General features: G+C 41.4%; 1 protein-coding gene across 4 annotated transcripts in view; it reads left to right on the plus strand.

Moving 5' to 3' along the window:
• Positions 1-293: 293 nt before the first annotated feature.
• LOC115085495 (carbonic anhydrase 13-like) overlaps positions 294-24,959 on the plus strand; it is a 46,361-nt gene continuing 21,695 nt past the window's right edge. For 2 of the 4 annotated variants that reach the window (XM_029591590.1, XM_029591591.1), the window contains exons 1-2: positions 294-594; positions 5,779-5,976. In XM_029591590.1, coding sequence (XP_029447450.1) covers positions 558-594; positions 5,779-5,976 — 235 coding nt within the window. In that variant the 5' untranslated portion in view covers positions 294-557. Of the gene's footprint in view, positions 595-5,778; positions 5,977-24,959 lie in introns of those variants that run through there. The other 2 variants (XM_029591589.1, XM_029591592.1) reach the window with 2 other exon arrangements.

The raw sequence follows: 24,959 nt of genomic DNA on the forward strand, positions 1-24,959 counted from the left end.
GTGACATTATACCTGCGAAACAGTCTCTTGTTCTAAAGAATGCCTGTCTAATTTACTATAAATGGTATCTTTAAAATTTGAGTTAGTAATTGTAGAGCAGCAACTTTTTCTTATCGCTGCCTTCTCCATTCAGTCTGTGAGCTGGCAGATTACATTAAATGCAGCTCCCCTTCCTTCCAGTCACGTGCTGAACACAGAAAGAGATAGCGGGCAGTGCGTAAAGCTGAACCTGTGTAAAGTGTTAAGACGACACCCCTACCCAACCCCACACGGGACTGCAATAAACTGATAATCCCTTTTCTTTACCTGGTATTTTTCTACTGTGCCTGCTGTGGAAGCAAGAGGCTGTTTCTTTCCACAGAGAAGTCTCTCTAGCAAGGCCAAATGTAACTGGCAAAGCACCCTCTGAGTGTTTGTAGCCAAGCCAGCAGGAGGTGGGAACTATCCCCGACTGGGCTACACAGCCGCCTACCACTGCCACATCAACCTGCCCTGAATGTTCTCTGCCTTTCCTCTGTCTACATCCCACAAACATTGCCTCTCTGAGGGGGAGAAGCATGGCCCTGCAGAGCTGGGGATACCAGGATCACAATGGTGAGGACAAATATACCTTATTTGAGAAGGGAGACTAGGAACGTGGGCTAAACAAAAACTAGCGTCCTTGTTTTTTATTTGATGGGTATCAAAGCTGCTTTGGTAGCTGTCTGGCAAACAATGGGGAATAAATAATCTTGGTGTGTATGGAGGGGAAACAGGAGAGGGGATGTATTTTATTCATTATGAGAATTATCATTCGGATGCAGTTCTTTCTCACCCAGTAATTCTCCTCTTCTATTTTATTTTTGGCATTTACATAGTACAAGTTACATACAAGTACTATAAATACCCTCCCTAAGGAGCTTACACTCTAAAAGGTAGATTTTAAAAGCATTGCTCGCGCAAAAATGGTACATATGTGCGTATGTGGGCGACACGCGAGAAACGCGCATTTTAAGAAGCCAGGAAGTGCGTGCGCCAGGAATAAGGAGGCGGAAAAGGGGCGGGGCCTAGACTTACAAGCGTGACCCCAAATTTTGCAAAGGCTGATCCTGGCTTTCATTGGCATGTTACCTGCGTAACTTTACTACTGGTCCTGATGAGGAGCAAGACTGGAAATTTTGAGTTTTAAGAACGCCCCGGGGAGAGAGAGAGAGAGACAATATGACACTCTACATACCCATGTAACACCACCCTCCCATCTTACAGTAGGAGATATGTAGAGTGTCAGATTGTGTGTGTGTGTCTCTCTCTCCCCCTGCCCATACTGTCAATTTATTAAAATTCACACGTAAAGACTGCACACATTTATTTATTTATTTTATTTATTTAACATTTTTATATACCGGGATTCATTTAAGCGCATCTCTGCCTGCGTTTATGGGCTCCTTTTAAAATGTACCTGTGAGTGTTCAACAAGAAATAAATGATTTGCCCAAGGTCACAATAAGTACTAGTGGGAGAAGCAGGATTTGAATGCTGGTCTTATTGCTCCCCCCTTCATTATGCTAGTCACTTGCCATCCCATGTGCTTTATAGGGAGAAAATTTGCTCCTGAACAGGTGTAAACATAAAATAAGTCAAACATATTAGTAAAGAAGACATGCATAGGCTAAGTAGCTTGCACATTTTTGTTTCAGTATTTGAAAAACAGTAGAAAGGCTTTTTAAAAGACTGAATCTTTTACTTTCGATTCACTTTTTTTTATTGATTACTAATCAGTCACTTCTTACCCTTATTCTTAAAGATTTACATTGATTTAATACTAATAACAGATATTTTTCAGAGAATAGAGCTTCTGTCATTTCACAAGCTCTGCACTCTGGTGATAAACCTTTCCTTCTCTTATCACAAACACACAGTACTTTTACCTGCTGCGGACATATTTGACCAACAGCAACAGTGTTATAGCAAGTCTCAGTTTAAGAATATTTCTTCTACTTTAAAGTTTATCAGTCAAATTCTAAACAGTGAACTTTTTACCTGACGACAATTTCCTCACTGGCACCTTAGCAATTTATTTGTGTTTTAAAAAAATATATTGGGGGGTTATTTATTTTCTGCCTTTTTTTCACTGTAAGTATTGCACCTCATTAAAAACTAATGTGCTGTTTAAATTGATTTCTGGTGTGTAACAGATACAGCAGCAGGTCAGACAGGTCAAATAATATGTGCTGTTTTAGAAAAAAAAGACAATGAAATGGAAGTACTGAATGACGAATGACATAGAAGAGTTGTTTTGCAAAAGTGCATTTGGTGGAAGTTCAGACTCAGTACAAGCCTGTGACTGTGTCTTAGGTAGTGTATCAGAGCTGTGGGCAGACTGTGGAAGTTGCATAGGGTAGGCAAGACTCTTGCCATGGGTACACTGCATAAAGGGGCTAAAGCTTAGCGAGGTCCATATTCAGCTGCTGGCCAGCTAGGAAAGTTAGCCAGATAAACTTATACAGCATCACTGAATATACTCTGCTATCTAAACGTTAGCTAGATAAGTTTATCTAGCTTATTTTAGGGCTGCTCTTTAGGTCTCCTAGTTTATCTGGCTACCTTGTGTATGCAAGTTTACATTTTGGGGGAAATGGGAGGAGTTTGGGTGGGGTTAAGGAAGCCATTCGGAAATGTAAGACCCTTTTTTCTGGCTACCTTAGCCAGATAATGTTGAAAATCAGGTTATCTGGCTAACTTAGGCCTAGATTCACATCAAATGCGTGTTTTACAGCAAACATAGCATCCACATTGCAAAAGGGGGTGTGGCTAAGCAAATTTGCTGCTGCCACACCGCATCGGCAAAATAAGGAACGCGGTGTTGTGTTCATCGGCCGCCACAATTTCTGCTGTGCTACTCCTTGTTCCCCTGTGGCGCCCACAAAAAAGGTGTAGCGCTTTTCTGGTGAAATTCCCCATGCTATTGTGTGATACTTAATCGCTTGCAGCTCTACAGCTCCTAATTTCCTTTAACCCCACCCAAACTCTACCCATTTCCCCTAAAATGTAAAATTTGCATACACAGTTTGCGATACGCTGTTTATCGCATGCGTTACGGCGTTATTGCGCATGATAACGACCTATCGCAAATTGAAGAATGACCCCCTGAGCTGAATAATGGCACTCTGTCCTGGATTGCCTCTGGATCGACCTAATATAGCCAGATATGTTTTTAGCTGGATAGCAAGTTATCCAGCTATGTACGAGCAGCAGAATTTAAAAATCCTATCATTGGGCCAGCTAAGTGAAAATAAATGGGGCTGAATATGAACCTCAGCATGCAAGCTGATAGAGTGCACGTGGAGTAGTTTGGTATGCAGATAAGGCCCTAACATGCATGCTAAATCTGTCTTAAAAGATAGCTTGTGCAAGTATTCAGAAATTGGTTTGTATGCATGTCTCCTCAAATAAGATGCATACAAGAATTTCAAATAGTAATCTTTAATCTGTGCTCCCTCAGTGCCCTTTTTTTTATCCTTGAATGAGATATGAAATTGCTGTGGGCAAACTATAAATATGGGGTCTCCTTCTCAAACTTTGGGGTCCTCCTTCACAGTACCATTGCTTGAATCATGAAATCTCCAGTTTTCTCCTTACCTTCTCTCATGTACCCTGTTGGCATGTAACTTAGTTGTTTGTTATTTGTGAGCACCAGAGGGGTTTCTCTCCTCCCTCCTCCCGATAATGGTACCAGCTGGGTATCTACTGTAGTCCTCCTTCACTAACTGTTCGATTGGCAAGGGAATCCCTTTGACTAATGGGCACCAAAAGAAAGCTTCCTTTCTTCACTCCTCTCTCTGGATAGGAAGGATGGATAATAACCACCTAGCAACAAAAATTGCAATTAGTACAACTAAAGATCCTACAGAGAGACAATACAATACACCAATCACTGGATGTGAGTTGGCAATGAATCTGTTTTAACTTTCTAAGACATCTCAGCCAAGGCTTTGGGTCTTTACTTTACAAACTTAAGGGAGCAGAAAGGAAAAGCTCCTTCTGTCTTTAAATCCAAACTAAAAATCCACACAGATGTTATAAGTCACTTGCATATACGCAAGCTGGAAAAAAATCAAACCATTACAACAGCCTTTAATGAGGGGTTGTGGCAATGTTGGTACATTTCTCTATGCTACACTGCCCTGGCCTAACTACTAGGCCTTACCCCTTTGTAGAGATCTTTTATTCTCTTAAAGTCAGCCATTTGGAAATTTAACACCCTTTTTCTAATAGAGCAGAGGTGGCCAACTCTGGTCCTCAAGAGCCACAAACAGGACTGGTTTTCAGGATGTCCACGATGAATATGCATGGGAGAGCTTTGCATTCGCCTGTCTCCATTCCTCTTATGATGATAGCTTATAGACTACAGATAGATATTAGATCCCTTACGTTCTTCAGATTACTACCCACATCAACTCAGCTGCCCCTTGCTCACTTGTAATCTCAATGGCTTTTTATCTTGTCCCTAACATATAAAGCTACCTTTTTCCCCTTTTTATTAACCTCTCCTGTCTTTTCTGAATAGTGTATTTTGATATATTCATCTCCTAGACCTGATAATCACTGAACTATGATTTAATTATTTTAACTATATCAATGTCATCTTCCACCACAGTAACGTATCAGAATCAGGGAAGCCTGAGTTCAAATCTAATTGCCATACCTTGTGATTTTGGGCAAGTCATTTTATCTTTCATTGCCTTAGGTACACAACTAACGGCTTGATTTTAAAAAAACATTTACATGCTTAAAATTGGGTTTTGCATGCGTAAATGCACTTTACCCAGGTAGTGGGCTTTTGAAAATTGATACAATATATGCCATTAAACTTTCCATAGGATATTCATGGGTAAATGCACTTTATGTGCATAATAGCTTTTTAAAATCGCTATGATAGTATGTTACATTATACATTTACACAAAATTTCCTCCTTAGAGTGTGAGCCTCTGGAGACAAGGAAATATCTACCTGAAAGTATTCGGTTTTGAAGTGGCTGAACAGGAGGAATATAAATTAAAAATAAATTGGTCAATGATTTTGTTAGATAAACTGTGAGCATTTATAGTGACCTGACTTTCCATTTTCAAGCTCTTTTTCTTATTCCCACTCTCTTGTTTCTTATCTGTTACATCCTGGGAAATGCATAAGTCCTCTCACTTGATCAGCTACGTTGCTTTCCCCAAGTCACAGACTTCCAATTTCCATCTGCATTTCAAATGCCTTCCAATTTACTATGTCTTCAGTGTATCTACTTACTAATACAGCCTCCTTGTACATTCTCTGTACATTTGCTACCTTTCAAATAAGACTATGCTAATTTCAAAATGAAAGTGATCCAAAAGTTATAGTGATAAAAACACAAAGAAGAAATAAACCCTCAGGACACTGCCTAGTTGGCCCACCTCACCTAACCGCTGCTTTTGATGGGGAACACTCAACTGGTATTTTTTTCTCATGGAAGTAAACTGATTTGTTCGCATAGCCAAATTTCTATGATGGAGTACTGAGCTGTAGTAGCTGCCAGTGGAAAAGCATTTCCTGCAGTCCACCCAGTGAGTTCACAATGCTGCATGGTTTGAGCCATGGGGCTAGATAAACTACCAGGTACAATGCTGCGTAAACTATCGACGTTAGCAAAAATGTGAATATTTAAAGATAGAATCTCCAACTAAGTAAAAGTTTCTGAAGTAAAATCAGGAAAAATGCTTTATTTTTTTTTCTAAAAAAATTACTTTTATTCTTCTCGTGAAATCTAGGACCTGCTGTCTGGCATGAGCTTTTCCCTTTTGCTAATGGAGACCGGCAGTCACCCATTGCCATCAGATCCCGTGAAGCCAAATATGATCCCTTTCTTCGGCCTTTACACTTCAGCTATGATCCAGCCTCACCCAAAGTAATCCTTAACTGTGGATATGCCTTCAATGTTGAGTTTGATGATACAGAAGACAGATCAGGTTTGTTCAGTATAGATTTTATTGAACTTTATTTTTCTAGCTCTCATCCTTGTCAATACTGAGTAAAGCTAAAACTTACCTAGTACTGTCATAAGCTCCAGATCATAAAAGGGCCACATGATTACATTTTCTGCTGCTAACAACTTTGAATTCTTATGTGAAATTCAGTGGTGTGCAATATATGAAAAAGAGTATATTTGCAAAGGACCAAGCTGAGCATCTCCTAAATTGGTCCAAACAACTTTTACAGCATATTATTCAGTCATCTAGACATAAGAACATAAGAAATTGCCATGCTGGGTCAGACCAAGGGCCCATCAAGCCCAGCATCCTGTTTCCAACAGAGGCCAAAACCAGGCCACAAGACCTGGCAATTATCCAAACACTAAGAAGATCGACAGTGGAGAAATTTTGAACAATTGAAACTATATTGAGTGGCCCATTCTTAGCTCATGTCTCTTTATTTCATTTCTCATAATGATTGCGTCCAACAATAAAGTAGGTATGGCAGCAGCATGAACCCTTTAGTTGTTAGCCACATTCTAATTTCAGAGGGAAGTCGGAGCACCCTTGACATAGGGAGAAAGGGAGAGCTGTTTGGGTTCCACTTCATGATTCTCAACCCCACACACAGAATTGCAAAAGTTCTTTACACAAACACTGCTTTGTTTCATCCCATGCCGAAGAGGGTACCAGGTCTTCACAATATCATATTCCTTGAATGCAAATTAAAATCCTTAAAAAAACAAATAAAACAAAATAAAATCACAAGATGTGGGCAACACATGACAGCATTAACGCAGGGGTGAGCAAACTTTCTGAGCCATGGTCTCCCCACCCACCAAAGTTGGGTTACATCATGTATATATATATATATCTATATCTATATCTATATCTATCTATATATATATATATGTGTGTGTGTGTGTTAAAGTCTCTCACCAACCAATCAGCTGTTGAGCAGTTTGCCAAATAGCAGGCAATCACGCTGCCAGGCAGAAGCTCAAAATTCCAGTTTTGAATCTCTTCAGGTTGCCTGATAGGAGCAATCAGATACACTCAAACACAAAGAGAGGCAGATACCACACCACATCCAGACAGATACTTCACAGAAATAACAGCACAAACTCCTTCCACTGTCAGACACATTGTGAACTAACACAAAACCCCACAAAAAAGTCACACAAAATCTATACAGCAAACCTATCATAACGTAACAGTAGTAACACCAAGATCTCGAACAACAACATCCCTACCTATGAAAAAGCAGCACTGTAATTATTACATGGGTCCCAGAATACCAAAACACATCTACTGGGGAAACAAAACAAATCTGATTGCTATAGATCCCTACACAGACACTACACTCTAGGAGAATCTCTCACCTTGGTCACACGTGCAGAGCAGAGACAGACCCTCACCAAAAACAGAAAAAAGGATCACAAATTAGAACCAGCAATATGCAGATAAAAACTGAAATGGAAACCCCAAGAAGCGAGAACTCTGTATGTAACAATGGAAAAAACAGAGCTACCGTTCTTCATAAAACAAATAAAATCAAGAAACATAAAGCATCAAATAATAACCATACTAATAAAAGAATATTTTAAAAAAACTACTGACAAATAGAATAAACTTCTATTAAAGTCATACATTTTTTTTAAATTTCCCAAGCCCCATAAAATATTTCAAAACAACACACATACCAAATATCACCCAATAATTAAAACTAATAAGGATTTTAAAAAGGCTCCTGCTGAACTCTTGATTTCCACTCACCCTGAGATTGTTTGTGAATTAGGGGGCTGGGGGGGGGGGGGATGGACACACAAACTTTACCCTCTCTCTCTCACACATCACACTTGCATGTTCATTCTCTTTCACACACATACACTGTCAAGTACACATTCAGGCACGTTCTCATACACACCCACACACACTCTCATACCCAGGTTCTAGACACTCTCCCCTCCCTCCACATACAACAAAAGCTCTTACTACCCCCAGATTCCCTTCCTGCACACACAGGCTCTCACCCACACAAACCCCCCAGTGCAAGTCACCCATTCATTCTCTCACAGACAGACTCCCAGGAAGGTACCCATTCATTTTCACACACAGATCCTTGGCATGCACCCATTCATTCTCACATACAGACTGAGAGACTCCTAGGCAAGCACCCATTCATTTTCACACACAGACTCCCAGGCAGGCACCCATTCTCTTTCTCTCTTTCTCTCTCTCTCTCCACCACACACACACACACACACACGCAGGCACCCATTCTCTCTCTCTCTCGCTCTCACACACACACACACCCTAGCAGACACCCAGTCTCTCTCTCTCTCTCTCTTTCTCACACACACACACACCAACACACACAGAGTCAACCAGGCAGGCCTCCAGTCTCTCTCCTCTCTCTCTCTCTCACACACACCACCACACACACACACACACACACACACCCTCAGGCAGGCACCCACTTGCTCTCTCTCTCTCTCTCTCTCACACACACACACACACACACACACACACACACACACACACACACACACAAACATAGACTCCCAGGCACCCATTCATTTCTCACACACAGACAGACTACCAGGCAAACACCCATTTATTTTAACACACACACAACAGACCACTAGGCAGGCACCCATTCTCTTACACACAGATAGACCACCAGGCAGACACCTTGTCTCTCACTTACACATACACCACAGACCCCCCAGGAAGGCACCCAGTCTCTCTCTCTCACAAACACATGCACACACACAGTCAGGCACCCATTCATTCTCACACATAGACAGACCCCTTAGGCAGGTATCCAATCCATTTATTCTCATACACACAGACAGACCTCCAGGCAGGCAACTTTTCTCTCTCACTCACAAGCTCCCACTCATACACATTACACACTGAAGGCAGGCCCCCTCTTTATGTTTTCAGTAACCCTGGAGCCTCGCTCTTCTGCTGCCGCTGTAGTCGTCATCATGGCCACTGCCGCATGGCTGTTGGGAAGGAGCCGATCACTCACTGCTGCATCTGCCTCCTCTGTGCTGGCCCCGCAATATTAAAAATTGGCAGGGCTAGTACTTCCTCCATGCTGATCTTGATCTAGATAACAGCTACTCTCGCAAATTCTAATACAGCGGGCTGCAGACAAGGGGAAGGGTATTCTCTTCTGCTCCGCTGCCGTTGAATGAGGTCCACTGGTGGCTGCATGGCCTCTCTTCCTATTTTTGATCTCTGATGGGATCAGATCCACCAGAAGGCTGCATGCACCTTCCGCCGTGGTACGCCACATCCCAGCTCACTGCTGCTGGCGGCGGCCCCCTGGAAGTTCGTTGTGCGCCCCTGTTTGTGCACCCCTGCATTAATGTGTTAAGCTCCTATAACTCATGGCTAAGTTGTATAAGTTTTCCAGTATTTTTCTTCTCCCATCCTCTAAATGGGCCCTGAGTCATCAAAAGAAAAGGAAAAAGGAGGACTCCAAATCACCAGAAAGAGAATGATGTGGAGAACAGATTCAGTCCTTGGAATTCTGGAATGACTCTCCACAATTCCTGTGGTGACATTGACCTCTGTTTCTGCATTATTTCTCTTCTGAACCTTTGTCAGTCAGAGACAACATACGGTAGGTACTATGAAAAAAAACCCAACACATTTTATTATTTTTTAATTGTCCTCTCAACTATTAAAAGTCTGAAAAAAAAATCCAAAAAAAATGTATATAAACCCATAGCTCTGAAGCTTACATACTTAGCATTTGCTCTCTCCCTGTCATGTGATGTGCTTGTGTATTATGCAACAGTTATAGCCTTTGATTCAGCTCTTACCATATTAGTCAGGTTCAATGCTTATTTTATTATCCTGAAGATAAGTTTCCTGAAGAACAAGAATTAACATATTCAAAGATATTCAAAGATAACAACAAGACTATTATATAAATAACTGATATTATTCTGGAGGCGTAGGTTCACCAATGACTTGTTCTATGCCTGTAGTGCTGTCACTACTTACTGCTTTGCTTAGCTGGGAGGCGTAACAGTTTGATCAAGAAACATTTGTAATTTGTAAACTATACTAGCCTTTTAAATATGTGACTCCGTCCTTCTTCAGATTAATTCACAGAGCGCTGGCACTGATGGGTATGATTAAAACAAATATATTTCTCAAAACCTAGACAGGAGCTGATAAGAAGGCATCATCTGCATCTTTAAATTTTACAACCTGCAGGCTCCGCGTTTAATTGCTCCGGACCTCCGTCGCCGCTGCTGCCGCTCCTGTGCCTAGAGGGAGGTAGGGCCTGCGCGATCGGCGCCCAGACCCGTCCGGGTAAGGCCTCTTGTCTCCCCTGCCCCGACGAGCCCAGCCACCGATCGTGCCTCCAGCCTGCCGTGCCGTCCTTCCCTCGGAGCAGGGACCCTCCCACCAACCAGGGAACCACCAATCAGGGAGGAGAGGGAGATTTAAATTTTACAACCTGCAGGCTCGCGTTTAATTGCTCCGGACCTCCGTCGCCGCTGCTGCCGCTGCCGCTGCTGTGCCTAGAGGGAGGTAGGGCCTGCGCGATCGGCGCCCAGACCCGTCGGGGTAAGCCCTCTTGTCTCCCCTGCCCCGACGCCCGAGCCAGCCACCGATCGTGCCTCCAGCCTGCCGTGCCGTCCTTCCCTCGGAGCAGGGACCCTCCCACCAACCAGGGAACCACCAATCAGGAGCGGAGAGGGAGATTTAAATTTTACAACCTCCAGGCGCCGCGCGCCTGCGTCGCGCCTGCGTCGCACAACAAAGGGGCTTGCCCCTTTGTGCCCCCTTCAAGCAGCCACTGAGATTAAGAATAAGTTATAAAGAAAGAAAAAAAAAAACAAACCTTAAAAATACTTAAAATACCTAACTACATAAAAAAATTACTTAGAACTCTACATCCACAGTAATTTCACCCCAACTGCACTCGGACCTCACTCAACCACAGGCATCCTCCAGCTAGCTGCACTCGGACCTCACTCAACCACAGGCATCCTCCAGCTAGCTGCACTCAGACCTCATTCAACCACAGGCATCCTCCAGCTAGCTGCACTCGGACCTCACTCACCCACAGGCATCCCCCAGCTAGCTGCACTCGGACCTCACTCAACCACAGGCATCCTCCAGCTAGCGCCGCACATCCGGTTCCGCGACCCATCGGGTATGTAGGGCTTTCAGACTCGCCATACCTCCGACAGCCCTTCGCCGGACACGAGGCCTTATCAGCATTTCACTTACTGGTCCCGGTCTAGGTCTGCCCAGATACAAGAGCACCACCGATGACATTGGAATTGCCGCGCCTAGAAGGGCAATTTAAATCACAGCTCATACATAAACATCATGTGCTTGGCGGCGCACGCAATAGGAGCTTGCCCATTTGTGCTCCCCTTCTCTTCACACTCCCAATGTATCCCACCCAAAACAACTCCGCTTCCACCTTCTTACTCTCCAGGCCCTTTCATGACGCCTCTTACCATCTCTATCCAGCCACCCCTCCAAATATTCATCAATTTACTGAAGACCAAAACCTCGTCTCTCATTCAAGATCTCAATTCAAACACCCACAATCAGCGACAACAATCATTCATAACAGGAATCCTAACAAACCACCAAGCAACTCAAACATGAACCATATGCTACGAAAATCCAACCATCTCATTAATCCCCCTAAAGAACAACCTCAGAAACCTAACCTATGACCTTCTTCTTAATAAACGCTCAATCCCTAACCAAAAAATATATCCTAATAAATGACCTAATCCAAGACAAGAATCCAGACTTCATAGCTATTACAGAAACCTGGTTCAAAACCACTGACCAAGTTCTCGTAAACCAACTACTTAACAACAACTACGACCTGTTCTCCATTCCTCGTAAAGCCCGAAGAGGAGGCGGCCTCTTACTAATAATAAAAAAAGAGCTCGCAATCAAACCAATCTCCAACAACCTACCAAAGAAATACGAAATTGCCCTCTTTGACTCAGAACACCTTCAAATATGCCTAGTCTACTGCCCTCCAAACCTTCTAGAAGATTGACCCATCCCCCTTCTGGAATACCTATCTTCAAACATCAGCACAAAAAACCTAACCATAATACTGGGCGACTTCAACCTCCACACAGACATCAACAAAAAAACTCATAGCTGCCAAACCCTTCTGGACATGCTATCTAGTTTCAACATGACTCAACAGTGAACACCCACACTCATAAAGCTGGACATACTCTTGACCTAATTTTCAACCAGCCACCACTTCTCAAATACCCACACCCTCTGCCAACCCAGTCCCTGGTCTGATCAATTCCTCATCACTTAAAAACCAACTACAACCCAGATCTCAACGAATTCAAACATCCCTACCTCTTTCAAATTCAGACCACATTTTCATCAGACAAACTACAAAAGAACTAGGAAAACAACTCTCTAACCTCGACCTCTCCAGCATCAAGAGAGCAACTCAATCTTGGCACCATCTAACCAAACTAACCAGCCAACAATATAACCCAGTGAAAACTAGACGCGAAAACTAAAAAACGACAAAAATAACCCGTGGTTTGACTCAACCTAAAATCAATGAAAACAAACCTCAGAAAACTGGAAAAAGAATGGAGAAAATCGATGTCCTCAACTACCAACAAAGATACCGCACTCACCTTGCATCTATAAAAGCACGATTCAAACACGAAAAGAAACTACTACAGCCAAACGATTAAAAAACTCTCCTAATATTCAAATGCCTTATTCAACATCATAAAAAACCTCACAGAGGACAAAAACACTACCACCCACTCACCACATGATACCAACTTAACTCAAGAACTTGCCACGTTCTTCAATGACAAAATCAACAGACTAATAAGCTCTCTCAACAAATCTACTACCACTGATGACTGGTTAGAATCTAAGAATATACCCCAGTGGTCACATTCACCCTGTCTCCAACACTGAAGCCGAAAAAATGCTAATAAAATAATCCTGCACATAATGAATTTGACACTATCCCAACACGGAACCTCAAAGATATGGCACATATCATCGCCCCCTCTTAGCCGCCATCATGAACAATTATTAGAAGAAGGCGAACTCCCAAACTGAACTAAAATAGCAACCATCACTCCCATTCTAAAAAAGAAGACAACCATAGATCCGTCAGACCCGAATAAACTACCGCCCCATCTCCAATCTACACCCCTACTAGCCAAATTGACAGAAAAGCTGCTTTATCCCAACTAAACGACACCTTGAATCAAACCACATACTACAAGCGAATCAACCACGGATTTAGAAAAAATCACAGCATGGAAACACTTCTCGCCAACCTATCCAATGAAATTCTAAGACAGTGCTGACATCAAGATTAACCACCCCTCCTAATACTCCTAGACCTCTCCGCGGCATTCGATACTGTTGATCACAAAATCCTTCTATCTAGCCTCACAAACATCAGGCCTCTCCGACACCACCTCAAATGGTTCACCTCCTTCCTAAATAACAGATCCTTCAAGGTCACTATGAATAACATCTCATCAAAACCCCTCCCTCTAGACACCGGTGTACCACAAGGTTCTGCCCTTTCGGCCACCCTCTTTAACATCTACCTAATCCCTCCTCTTGCCAACTCATCTCCAGTCTTGGAATAAACTTTCTTTCTGTACGCCGATGACATTCAGTTCATCATCCCTATCACCAATCAATAGAAGACGCTCTCCGCACTGCTGCCAAACTCCTAACACCAATTAGTAATATGCCTCAACAAGTTAAAAATTAATGCCTAAACATGAATAAACTGAATGTATCCTCATTGGAAGAAACGTCTCAGGACCAAACCATCTCCCTCAACTCTCTTCTAATCAACAAACATCTCCATACCTCTAAAAGCTTAACAAAGGACCTCGGCGTATGGATCGACAAAGATCTTAACCTAAAAACAAACATAGCAACCAAAACCAAGGAAGGTTTCTATATAACTTCATGTACTTAAACTACCTAAAACCGCTCCTCCACCATCAAGAATTCCGAACAGTACTACAATCCCTGATCTTCAGCAGCCTAGACTATTGCAACTCAATGTTACTAGGTCTCCCCAAATCCACCATAAAACCACTACAGTTACTGCAAAATGCCGCTGCTAGAGTACTGACCGGAAATAAAAAAATCGGATCACATCACCCCAGTATTAAAAAGTCTACACTGGCTACCAATCATTCAGAGACTAGAATACAAAACCCTGACGATCATCCATAACGCAGTACACAATACAGATAAACTCTGCAGTCAGTAAATGTTCCACCCCCACAAACCTCAACGGAACACCAGAACTTCTGACAAACGACTTCTCGAAATACCCACATATCCCATGGCAAAGCGTACGACACACCAGAAATAGAGCTCTCTCCATAGCTGGGCCAAAACTCTGGAATGCCTCTACCATACTTACCTAACCAATATCATCGATAATAAAGCATTCAAAAAAGAACTGAAAACCTGGATCTTCAGCCAGACTTTCAATGATGACTTAAGCAAATTACAATTATGATGCCTTATAAGCCTCCACCTACTTCTCCCCTCTTCTCTTTTCCGCAGATATTTACCCCTCCTCCTCCCACTGCCTCCCCCCTCTATTTGTATATACCTTCCTCGTTTTTCGTTTCTATATTCATTTTTCGTTATTTGGCTTAAACTATTTAGTTATTTCCTGTTACAACCTGCTCCATGACCTGTTATATATACTTTTTTCTCACTACTTGTTCTTATGTATCATTGTTTCGTTTCAATGTAAACCGGGGTGAAGGCATGCGCTAAACCTCGGTATATAAAAGCTTCAAATAAATAAATAAATAAATATTTGTGGCTAGAATTTCTTTTGACACCACCTGCTCTATCACAGCTTTCCGGGAGGACAACTCAAAGTCATTTACCTGGGTAAATAGCACTCTTCCTGAGTAAAAGGGCTTAGCTGAACATGCTCTCCTCTGCCCGCCTAAATGGGATTCCATAGTGTGCATACGTTTTGCCGGGTGGGGGGTGGGGAATTATTGCCCCTCTTGGCCACCTGCACAAATAGTAGGTGCATTTACTTTAGCACTTACTAATTTTCAACATGCTTGGTTTCCCTTTGAAAACTGACTGCAATGCATACAGGCTAAAAGTGCCCGGGTATGTTGCAAATAATGTTGGCTATTGAAAATCATTACCCTACACTTATGCTCCACATGAATGCAGATGGAAAAGTCTCTGCTTAGAAATGCCCATCTGACAGAGTTTCTTCATTATTGCCATGATTTTTTTTTTTGAGTGGATATAAGAGCAGTTTGATTCTGTTTTTCTTGGCCCTGATTTGTGCATCAAAGTATATGATTAAAGGGGTTAATTTTGTAACAACCTGTCTAAATTTGTTGGCAAATGCACACATAAGTTACAGCAATGTTGAAATTTAGCCCACCAAATGTACCCACACACATAATTGAAAAAATTAATGTGCAATATTTTAAAAATGGCGAAACATAGATGTATAGACCCCCTCCGAACAGCCACCTCTGGGAACACCCCCTCTCAGTCCAATTAAACGTGCACATAAAGCTATGACACACATACATTTTCCTGCTTATGGATGGACAAATTATTATATAAGCCATTTTGCATGAGTAAAGCACTGTTTTACTCACAGAAATGCCTTTGAAAATTATCCTCTCTATGCACAAAAGGAGGTACCTGGCAAGAACATTCAGCTTCAATTAGCAGGTGTCAGGCACAAAACTCCTTCCCCAAAATGAAATTATTACAAGCCACTAAAACTTAAACATGCTAGAGTTCTGAAATAAACATATTATAGTGATACCTTACTGTGACCTAGATTATCATTTTGCCTTAAATTTTGTAAGAATAATGCTTGTGATAAAAAAAAAAAAAAAGGGACATGGCTAGGTTAATTTTCCTGAAACTGCATCACTATTTTACTGCACCTGCTTTATAATGTGCTTATAAATAAACTATTTATATCACTGTAAGAGGGGCAACTAGAAACTCGGCGTGAGGTTGTGGTGGTGGCCTTGGTTTTGGGGGCAGTTTTATATACACAGTCAGAGGTACGAACAGCACAGTAGACATCAGTGAAGATTTATGTGATTTGGGGTGATGACTGGTACACAAGGATGAGATTTGTACAATGTACTCTAGCCGAAGCTTGACACTCTCTACATAGCTGTTATCAAGCTAGGTCAAGAGTGAAATGTACAAATCTCATCCTTGGGTACCTGTCATCACTCCAAATCATATAAAATATTCACTGATGCTATGTACTGTTCGTACTTATGATTGTGCATTGTAAAACTGCCCCCCAAAACCTAGGCCACCACCAAAACCTCACCCCGAGTTCACAATGGCCCCTCTTACAGTGTATAAAAGTTGATTAATATGTGTGTGCCTCCCCAGAGGCTCTCTCTCTCTCTCTGACATGGGATTTGCAATATTTATTGCAAATCCCGTTTCAGCAGTAATACATAGATATTGCGAGCATAATGCCATGAAAATGGTTCGTTGTGTAGTTATTTCCGGCATTAAAAACCGTGATAGCATGCGTTATGCTATTGAATGACAATGCTAAGCACCCCTCATTTTAATTTACCCCTGCCCAGTTGGGAACATTTTAAATTTGCATACGCATCTCGCAGTGTGTTATCGCATGCATTATGGCAATTATCAAGGGCATTAGGGCCCTAATACCCACAACAACACCCTAACACAATCTGATAAATTACCTTCTGTGTAGGCAAATGCTCTACCTTTCCCAAGGCTCATTAACACAACTGAAATGCCAGTATTTTACAGATAAGTTCAGATGATGTTTATATAAATGCATAGTGCTTCAAAGTTCATATTAAACTTGTGTGCAACAGAGTAAACAAATTGACATCACCAAGAATTCGAATAAGGTGTGAAGTGTACATAGAGTACAGAAAGAAATAAGCATACTCGCCTGTCCCATTGGAGACATAAAAATATACCAAAAATGTACTCAATTTGATGTGTGCCTCCAAATCAAAGACTTGATATGTACTTAAAGGATATGAATATTTATAACTGCTTATCAGCATGTCACAAAAGCATGTGTATGAAAAGCAATTTGATATGTTTTGGTAATGGGGGGACCCATGCAGGCTTGGTTCTTCACAGTCAATACTGCATTATTAAATAGTTAAGAGGTAATTTTCAAAGAGTTATGTGCATATACACGTGTAAATAGTCTGAATTTACATTATCGGTATTGTATAAAGCTGGAAGTGTGTGCGTACACCTTTCGTTGGCACATATATGTGCGTAAAAAGAAGTGGCCTAGGGGCATCCCGGGGCAAGGTCAACAGCAGCGTATGTAAGACTCAATTTCAAAGACACGCGCATACATTTGGCCACTTATTTGCGTACTTTTACACCCTGCTAATTATCTGGTGTAATTGATATTAGCCTTGTTTATAGTGTATTATTGACTGGGTGGGAGGTAAGAGGTAGGAAAAGTATGTATGCTCAATGCATTGAAATACTCGCTTTCAAAGCATTGCACGTATTCGTGCATAAGGATACATAGATGCATATGTTGCGGGGTAGAGATACGTATATATAATAATAGGGCATATATATGATACATATGGGTTATAAAATATTAGTGTGGATTTTTGTTTACCCATGTATGTATATATATGCCCCTGCATAGTGTTGTTTAAAAGTTATTCTCAGGGATGGTAACTTTCACCTGGCGCGCAGTATACATTTGTGTATGTGCATCTGCCTGCACCCGGGGACTCAGTTATTTTATAACAAGCGCACACATGCCCACATGTTATAATTGGCCTGGCTGCATGCACGTGTCGCAAATTTTAAGTGAGTGTACACATGGGTGCACAAATCCCATTTCTACCATATAAGTAGGGGATTTTAAAAGGGGCACATGCCTACGCCATTACCAGTTACCAGTTCATCCACCAGTTCACCCAGTTAACAAATAGGTGCTCCAGTTACCCCAGATTCTTTAAATTCCTCTGAAATGGCTTTATTTTTTTTTTTAACTTATATGCCAACCATAGCAGAAGTAAAATTACGTGGCAGTGGACCTTGGCATTCGCATGGGTGCATAAGTATGTACGGGTGTATCTCTTTGCTAGTCCCTGACATGCCTATACCCCACGCAGACCAACAAGCCCCACCCCTTAAAAAAAAACTTTTGAGATGTGCGCACTGCAGGACATATGCTGTTTCTGGCTGGCTTTAAAATCTGCTCGACGCACGCAAGCCCAACTTATTTGTGCATCCCCCTAATTAATGCGTGTGCCAGCTTTTAAAATTCACCTTTTAGGTTACAAGAAGATCATTGACCCATCAGGTTTAGCCTTTTACTAACTGCCTTTGGGAGCACCAGAAGAATCTGAAAATTTCTTGCTGCTTTCTTAGGCAACATCTCTTTAATAATAGCTATCTTTCTGTCTTTGAAGTTAGTGTACTGATTAGTCCAACTACTGCATCATTGGGAGCTGGAAAATTGCAGTTAAGGCATTGTCACAAATAATGGCATCCTTTTAATGGAGATATTTACAACGTTCGATCATCAGACCCAGGAAGAAGAAAAATCATCTCCCACCAACATCCATTGCGTATCTATCACTCAGAAAGGAGGACACCCATCCCAGTGCTTTGTCTTCAATATGCCAGGCCTGCAACCTAAAAAAAGCAGAATGCTGTAGTCTATTATATTTGAAGGCTGTAGTGAAGTCTAATAAAACAAAGGCTGAATCAGTACCCTTATGAAAGTTCTCCTCCGAATCTCATCTATTAAAGATAAAAAGGCAGTCTCAGTACTGAACCTTGCACAAAAACGAGAGTCTTATTCATACCTAAGTGGTCCATATTCAGTGTGTTTGGCTACTATTTGGCACTTACCCAGGGAAATGCCTGAGATTCTAAAGCATTTTTTTCTTTAAAAAAAAAAAGTTTACTTCTTGTATATTATTTATATCTTTGAGGTATTTGAATGTTTCTATCATATCACTCCCTGATCTCTCTTCCTCTTTAGGTTATACATATTTAATTCCTTCATTCTCATCTTACATAGATTTTGGAGTAGATCCTGCACCATTTGGTAATCTTTCCCTAGGGCAGCCTCTAATCTGTCTATATCCTTTCAGAGGAATGGCCTCCAAAACTGGATACAATATTCTAGACTAGGTTTCAGTAACAGCCTGTATAAAAGCATCACCTCCTTTAGATTTTTGTACCCTGCGTGCATGATTTGGCACTTTTTTGTACTGAATCTTAACTGCTAATTTCTTGACCACTCCTCACATTTTATTAAGAACATAAGAACATAAGAAAATGCCATACTGGGTCAGACCAAGGGGTCCATCAAGTCCAGCATCCTGTTTCCAACAGTGGCCAATCCAGACCATAAGAACCTGGCAAGTACCCAAAAACTAAGTCTATTCCATGTTACCATTGCTAATGGCAGTGGCTATTCTCTAAGTGAAATTAATAGCATGTAATGGACTTCTCCTCCAAGAACTTATCCAATCCTTTTTTAAACACAGCTATACTAACTGCACTAACCACATCCTCTGGCAACCAAATTCCAGAGTTTAATTGTGCGCTGAGTAAAAAAGAACTTTCTCAGATTAGTTTTAAATGTGCCCCATGCTAACTTCAAGGAGTGCCCCCCTAGTCTTTCTATTATCCGAAAGAGTAAATAACCGATTCACATCTACCCATTCTAGACCTCTCATGATTTTAAGCATCTCTATCATATCCCCCCTCAGTCGTCTCTTCTCCAAGCTGAAAAGTCCTAACCTCTTTAGTCTTTCCTCATAGGGGAGCTGTTCCATTCCCCTTATCATTTTATTAAATAACTTCTCATTGGTGTTATCTGCAAAAGGAACATTTTTCCTTTTAATACCTCTGCAATATTGTTAAAAAAATATAGAACAGAACCTGCCCCATGACAGATTCCTAAGGCACTCCACTAATCTTGCTCCACTAATCTTTTTCCAAGTGAACTCCATTTAACATTATCCTCTGTTATCTATCACTTAAACATTGTCTAATCCAGTTCACCACCTTGGGATCACCCCCAGGCTGTTCAGTTTATTTTTGGCAGACAATATCAAAAGCTCTGCAGATATCCAAATGTAACTCCTTCTCTAGTTAATGAACTGCTGTAATGTAAAATCATGCAAAACAGCCCATTAACTTTTTTTGTGTAGTTTGACTATACACAAAATTCCCTTTGCCTGAATGAGATGTACATATTTCTTTCTCAAATTTTTCTTTGGAAATATTTTGCATGTTCTTTTTCTATGGGGCATATTTGCATATGTAGAAAAAGCAAATGAAAACATGATAGTGTCAAAAAAAGGACACATTAGTACAAGAGCATTTTAGACTGTTATTCAGTCACTGGCCAGGATTGCAAAGTTAGCTTGATAAACTTATCCAGATACTTTGAAGGGATATTTAGTGGTGCATCCTGAATACTGAATATAGTTGGCTATCTTAAAGATAACCAGATTAAGGATGTGTATTTGTAAACCAAAAGTGCAAAATGTGACAATTTGTTTCATTTGGGGGGCCCCAAATCAAATTGGGGCCCCCCCCAAATGCTGTACATCAAAATGGCACTGGGTGAATGCGCCAGAGTTTAATTAAATCTGGTGCAGCTCCCAGCGGATGCCATCATTGTGCTTTGGAGGGAAAAAGAAGAGGACGCATGACGAGGAGCTCCCAGGCCTAGGCTTCGAGGACTGGGCCTGACCCTGGGCTAAGGCCCAGGTGTCATGACCTGACTTCCTGGCAGAAGCCCTGCATTGGGCATGGGTCCAGGCCTAGGCCCCAGTGTTGGGACCTGGCCCCCGGGGACGGGTCAAGGCATTGGGCCTGGGCTTGGGTCATGGTCTAGGCCAAGGCCCCAGTATCGGGACCTGGCCTCTGGGACAGGTTGCGGGAACGGGCCTGGGTCTGGCTGAGGTTCCAGTGTTGGGACCTGGCATTCACCCAGCAGATGGCACCATTTTGATGTATGCAATTACCGTAAAATTGCCATACATCAAAATGGCATCATCTGCTAGGGTGAATGTGTCAGAATTAATTAACTCTGGTACGGCCACCACTGGTCAGGGTCATTGTGCTTCAGAGTAAAGAAAGAAGAGGACATGTGAAGAGGAGCTCCCAGGCCTGGGTTCCGTGGCCTGGGCCTAATCCTGAGCTGAGGCCCAAGTGTCGGGACCCGGTCTCTTGGCTGAAGCACCAGTGTCAGGTCTAGGTCTGGGCCTAGGTACCAGCATTAGGACCTGGCTTCCGGGTTGGGTCGTAGCATCAGGCCTGGGCCTGGGCCCTGGCATTGGGACCCGGCCTCTGGGTAGGGTGGTTTTGAGCTTGGACTCGGGCCGTGGCCCAGGCCGAGGCATCAGGACCTGGCCTCTGGGTCGGGTTGTGGTATTAGGTCTAGGTCTGGTCAAGGTTCCGGCAACAGGACCCGGTTTCTGGGCCAGGCTGTAGCGTCGGGCCTTGGCCTATGCAAGGCTGAGGCTTCGGCCTAGTCTGAGCTGGTGGATTCACATCAGACCGGGTAAGTGGGGTCCGGGGGCCATCCTGGCCCCAGCCTTTTTCTTGGGAGGGTGGGAGGGAGGGATTGTTTTGATTTTTTGGCTGTTTTGGGGTTATTTTTTTAATTGCTTGATTCTTTTTTTTTTTACACAAATGAAACATATCAAGCAAGCCACAAACCAAAATTTGTGGGGGAAAAAACCTCCTGAAAACGAACTGAAAAACGAAAACAAATTTTTTTTCCCTGCACATCCCTAACTGGATAACTTTACCCAACAAACTTTAGGACTACTCTTTGTCATGACCAGAGTTACCCACATAAGTTATCTGGCTAACTGTGAATATTGAAATTAGCCAGATAACTTATCAGACCAATTTATGCTGCCCTGGAATGCCCCTAGATTATCTGGCTAAATTTTAAACAGATAATGAGTTATCTGTCTATAATTTAACTAGATAAGTGCCCAAAATATTCAAAAGTTGGCATTTAGCTGGATAACTTGTGAGTTTTCAGACTAAATGCCTCTGAATATTGACCTCATATATTTAATACTCTGATGTGATTTATATTATTGCTTTTTTTGTGAATTATGAATACTGATATTTTATATGCATATGTGTTGATATCAGCTCTAGAAGTTGTGTTTATAAGTCATTAGCCACAGTTCATTTAAGATTTATTGGCATTAAAGAGCAACATAGTTTGATAATTTAATCTGTCAGTGCAGTCATGGAAATATATGCATAGCTGGAGGGAAGTGTGCACCAGCCCCGAGATCCGTAGTGTAAGCTTGCATAGGTCTCCAAAAAGTCCACAAATTCTATGACTTTTTAAACAAATAACATACTGGTAAGTAGTTATAAATATTTATTAAGCAGATATTAATGGTGGCAATGAGATAAATTACTAGATTGTCTCCATTTTTGGCTTTATTCAGATAGCATAGTATGGATAAGTACTTTATGATATTAATGACGTTACTATTCTGTGAACCTTTTCTATATGTGTTTTGAAACATTCTGCACTTTGTTTGACCATTGACTATCTATAGAATATGCAGCTTTGGCTGTATTTTTCAACATTTGGGTGGAATAGAATATTCTAGCTCTGGCATGTGGCATAATTATTCTGTTCAGAAAGCATTGTAAGAATGATTATTTCATCTGTACTGTAATAAACTATCAAATGGAAGCAACCAGGGATAAAATAAATCTTGTAGAATGATTTGAATGACAGTAAACCCTCTGATGTCCAACCTTTAGCCTCTCCAAGGAATAAAGAACTACTAAAAAAAAAGATTGCTTTTTTTGCTTATGTACTGTTGTCTTTTCACCAGTTGAAAACATGATATCTGTTTTCTTGTGTAATGTATTTGGAATGTTGCATGAAATAGAGCAGACAAGATCCAGCTGTGCTATACCACTTTCCTTTTATGATGCTAATTCAGACTTACTTATCTATAAGCACATTTATGATATGCCATTGACTTAATGTCTCTGATCTAATATGGGATTTGGAAGTTTTCCTACATTAGCTGTATGGAAATATCATAATGGAAACTTAAAGAAATGAAAAATATATTTGATAAAGATTTATTGCAAACTTTGTTTAATAATGTATGATTCGTATATAACCCAAGATTTGTATGCAATGGTTTATTTATACAAGCCCAGCACTGAATACTGTTGATCCTTCTAGATCCAGCTTACTGGATTATGTCTAAGATTAGTTGATAGCAGCAAAAAAATACATATAAACATACAAATTTTGCCTGAGCAAAAATATTCTTCCATCATGTACGACAGCCTTTTCTGTACACAAGACACTCTTCTCTTCTCCATAAGTCTCTGAAAAACAGGTGAAACAGAAGAGAATATATTTTTATCATTTTTTATAAATAGATGCATAGCTAACAATCAGTAAATACAGTAAATACTGATACAAAGACCAGGGAACACACAATGAAGTTGCTAGGTAATATATTTAAAACTAATAAGAGAAAATTATTTTTTTACTCAGCTCATCATTGCCAGAGGATATGGTGAAATGTAGCTGCATTTAAAAAGGTTTGGACAAGTTCTTGGAGGAAAAGTCCATTAACCATTATTAAGGTGGAGTTGTTAGAAATCCACTGCTTGGATTCTATCTACCCCTTAGGATCCTCCCAGGTACTTGTGGCCTGGCTTGGCCACTGTTGGAAACAGGATACTGGGCTTGAGGGACTTGCTCTGACCCAGTATGGAAAGTCTTCTATTCTTATGTTCTTATGTTTTCGTTGAACTTTATCTAGTTGGTAGCAATCAGGTTAGTAAAATAGTTCCCACATATGTTCTCATTGACCTCTAACTAGATGGGTTTTCAGGATATCCCCAATAAAGATGCATGAGAAACATTTGCATACAATGAAGGTGGTGCATGGTATATATATCTTATACATATTTAATGTTGTTAGTCTGAAAACCTGACTGAGTGGGGGTCTCCGAGGAGGGGCTTGGGAACCACTGGATTAATAAATTCTTCTATATCTTCAGGGACTTGGGGATATGCTGGTTCCTCTCTGATTTCTTCCTCCTGCTTCTTTGGGCTTCTCACTCAATCCTGGCCCCAAACTTGGAACTATATAATGGTATAAAGGGCTTTCCCTTATGTTTATTCCCTCTCCTTCATCCCCTTCTAGCAAAGCCACAGAGGTGGCCCATCCTTAGAATGAAAAATGCATAAACCACAGTTCCCTCTTGAACGTGGTACATTTTGATTTTGGTAGTAGGAATCACTCTCATGCAATGATTGGGACTCCTTCCTCCTGGGGACTCTGAATTTATTTGGATTCTGAATCATACCACCCAGTAACTACATGGCAAAAGAAGGCCAGAGAGGTAGAAAAACAGCTTCATCTAGGGTGCACTTTAAGATCCTGCTAACCCAAAGAGCAGGAAAATTGGGTATCCAAATGGCAGATGAAATTCAATGTGGATAAGTGCAAGGTACATATAGGGAAAAATAAACCATGCTATAGTTACACGATGTTAGATTCCATATTAGAAGCTACCACTCAGGAAAGAGATCTAGGCATCATAGTGGATAACACATTGTAATCATCAGCTCAGTGTGCTGCAGCAGTCAAACAAGCAAACAGAATGTTGGGAATTATTAGAAAGGAAATGGTGAACAAAACGAAAAATGTCATAATGTCTCTGTATTGCTCCATGGTGAGACCGCACCTTGAATACTCTATACAATTCTGATCGCCGCATCTAAAAAAAGATATAATTGCGATGGTGAAGGTACAGGGAAGGGCAACCAAAATGAGGAAAGACTATGAGGAAAGACTAAAGAGGTTAGGACTGTTCAGCTTGGAGAAGAGACGGCTGAT

This window comes from Rhinatrema bivittatum, chromosome 2, assembly GCF_901001135.1.
Source record: "Rhinatrema bivittatum chromosome 2, aRhiBiv1.1, whole genome shotgun sequence".
Taxonomy (NCBI): domain Eukaryota; kingdom Metazoa; phylum Chordata; class Amphibia; order Gymnophiona; family Rhinatrematidae; genus Rhinatrema; species Rhinatrema bivittatum.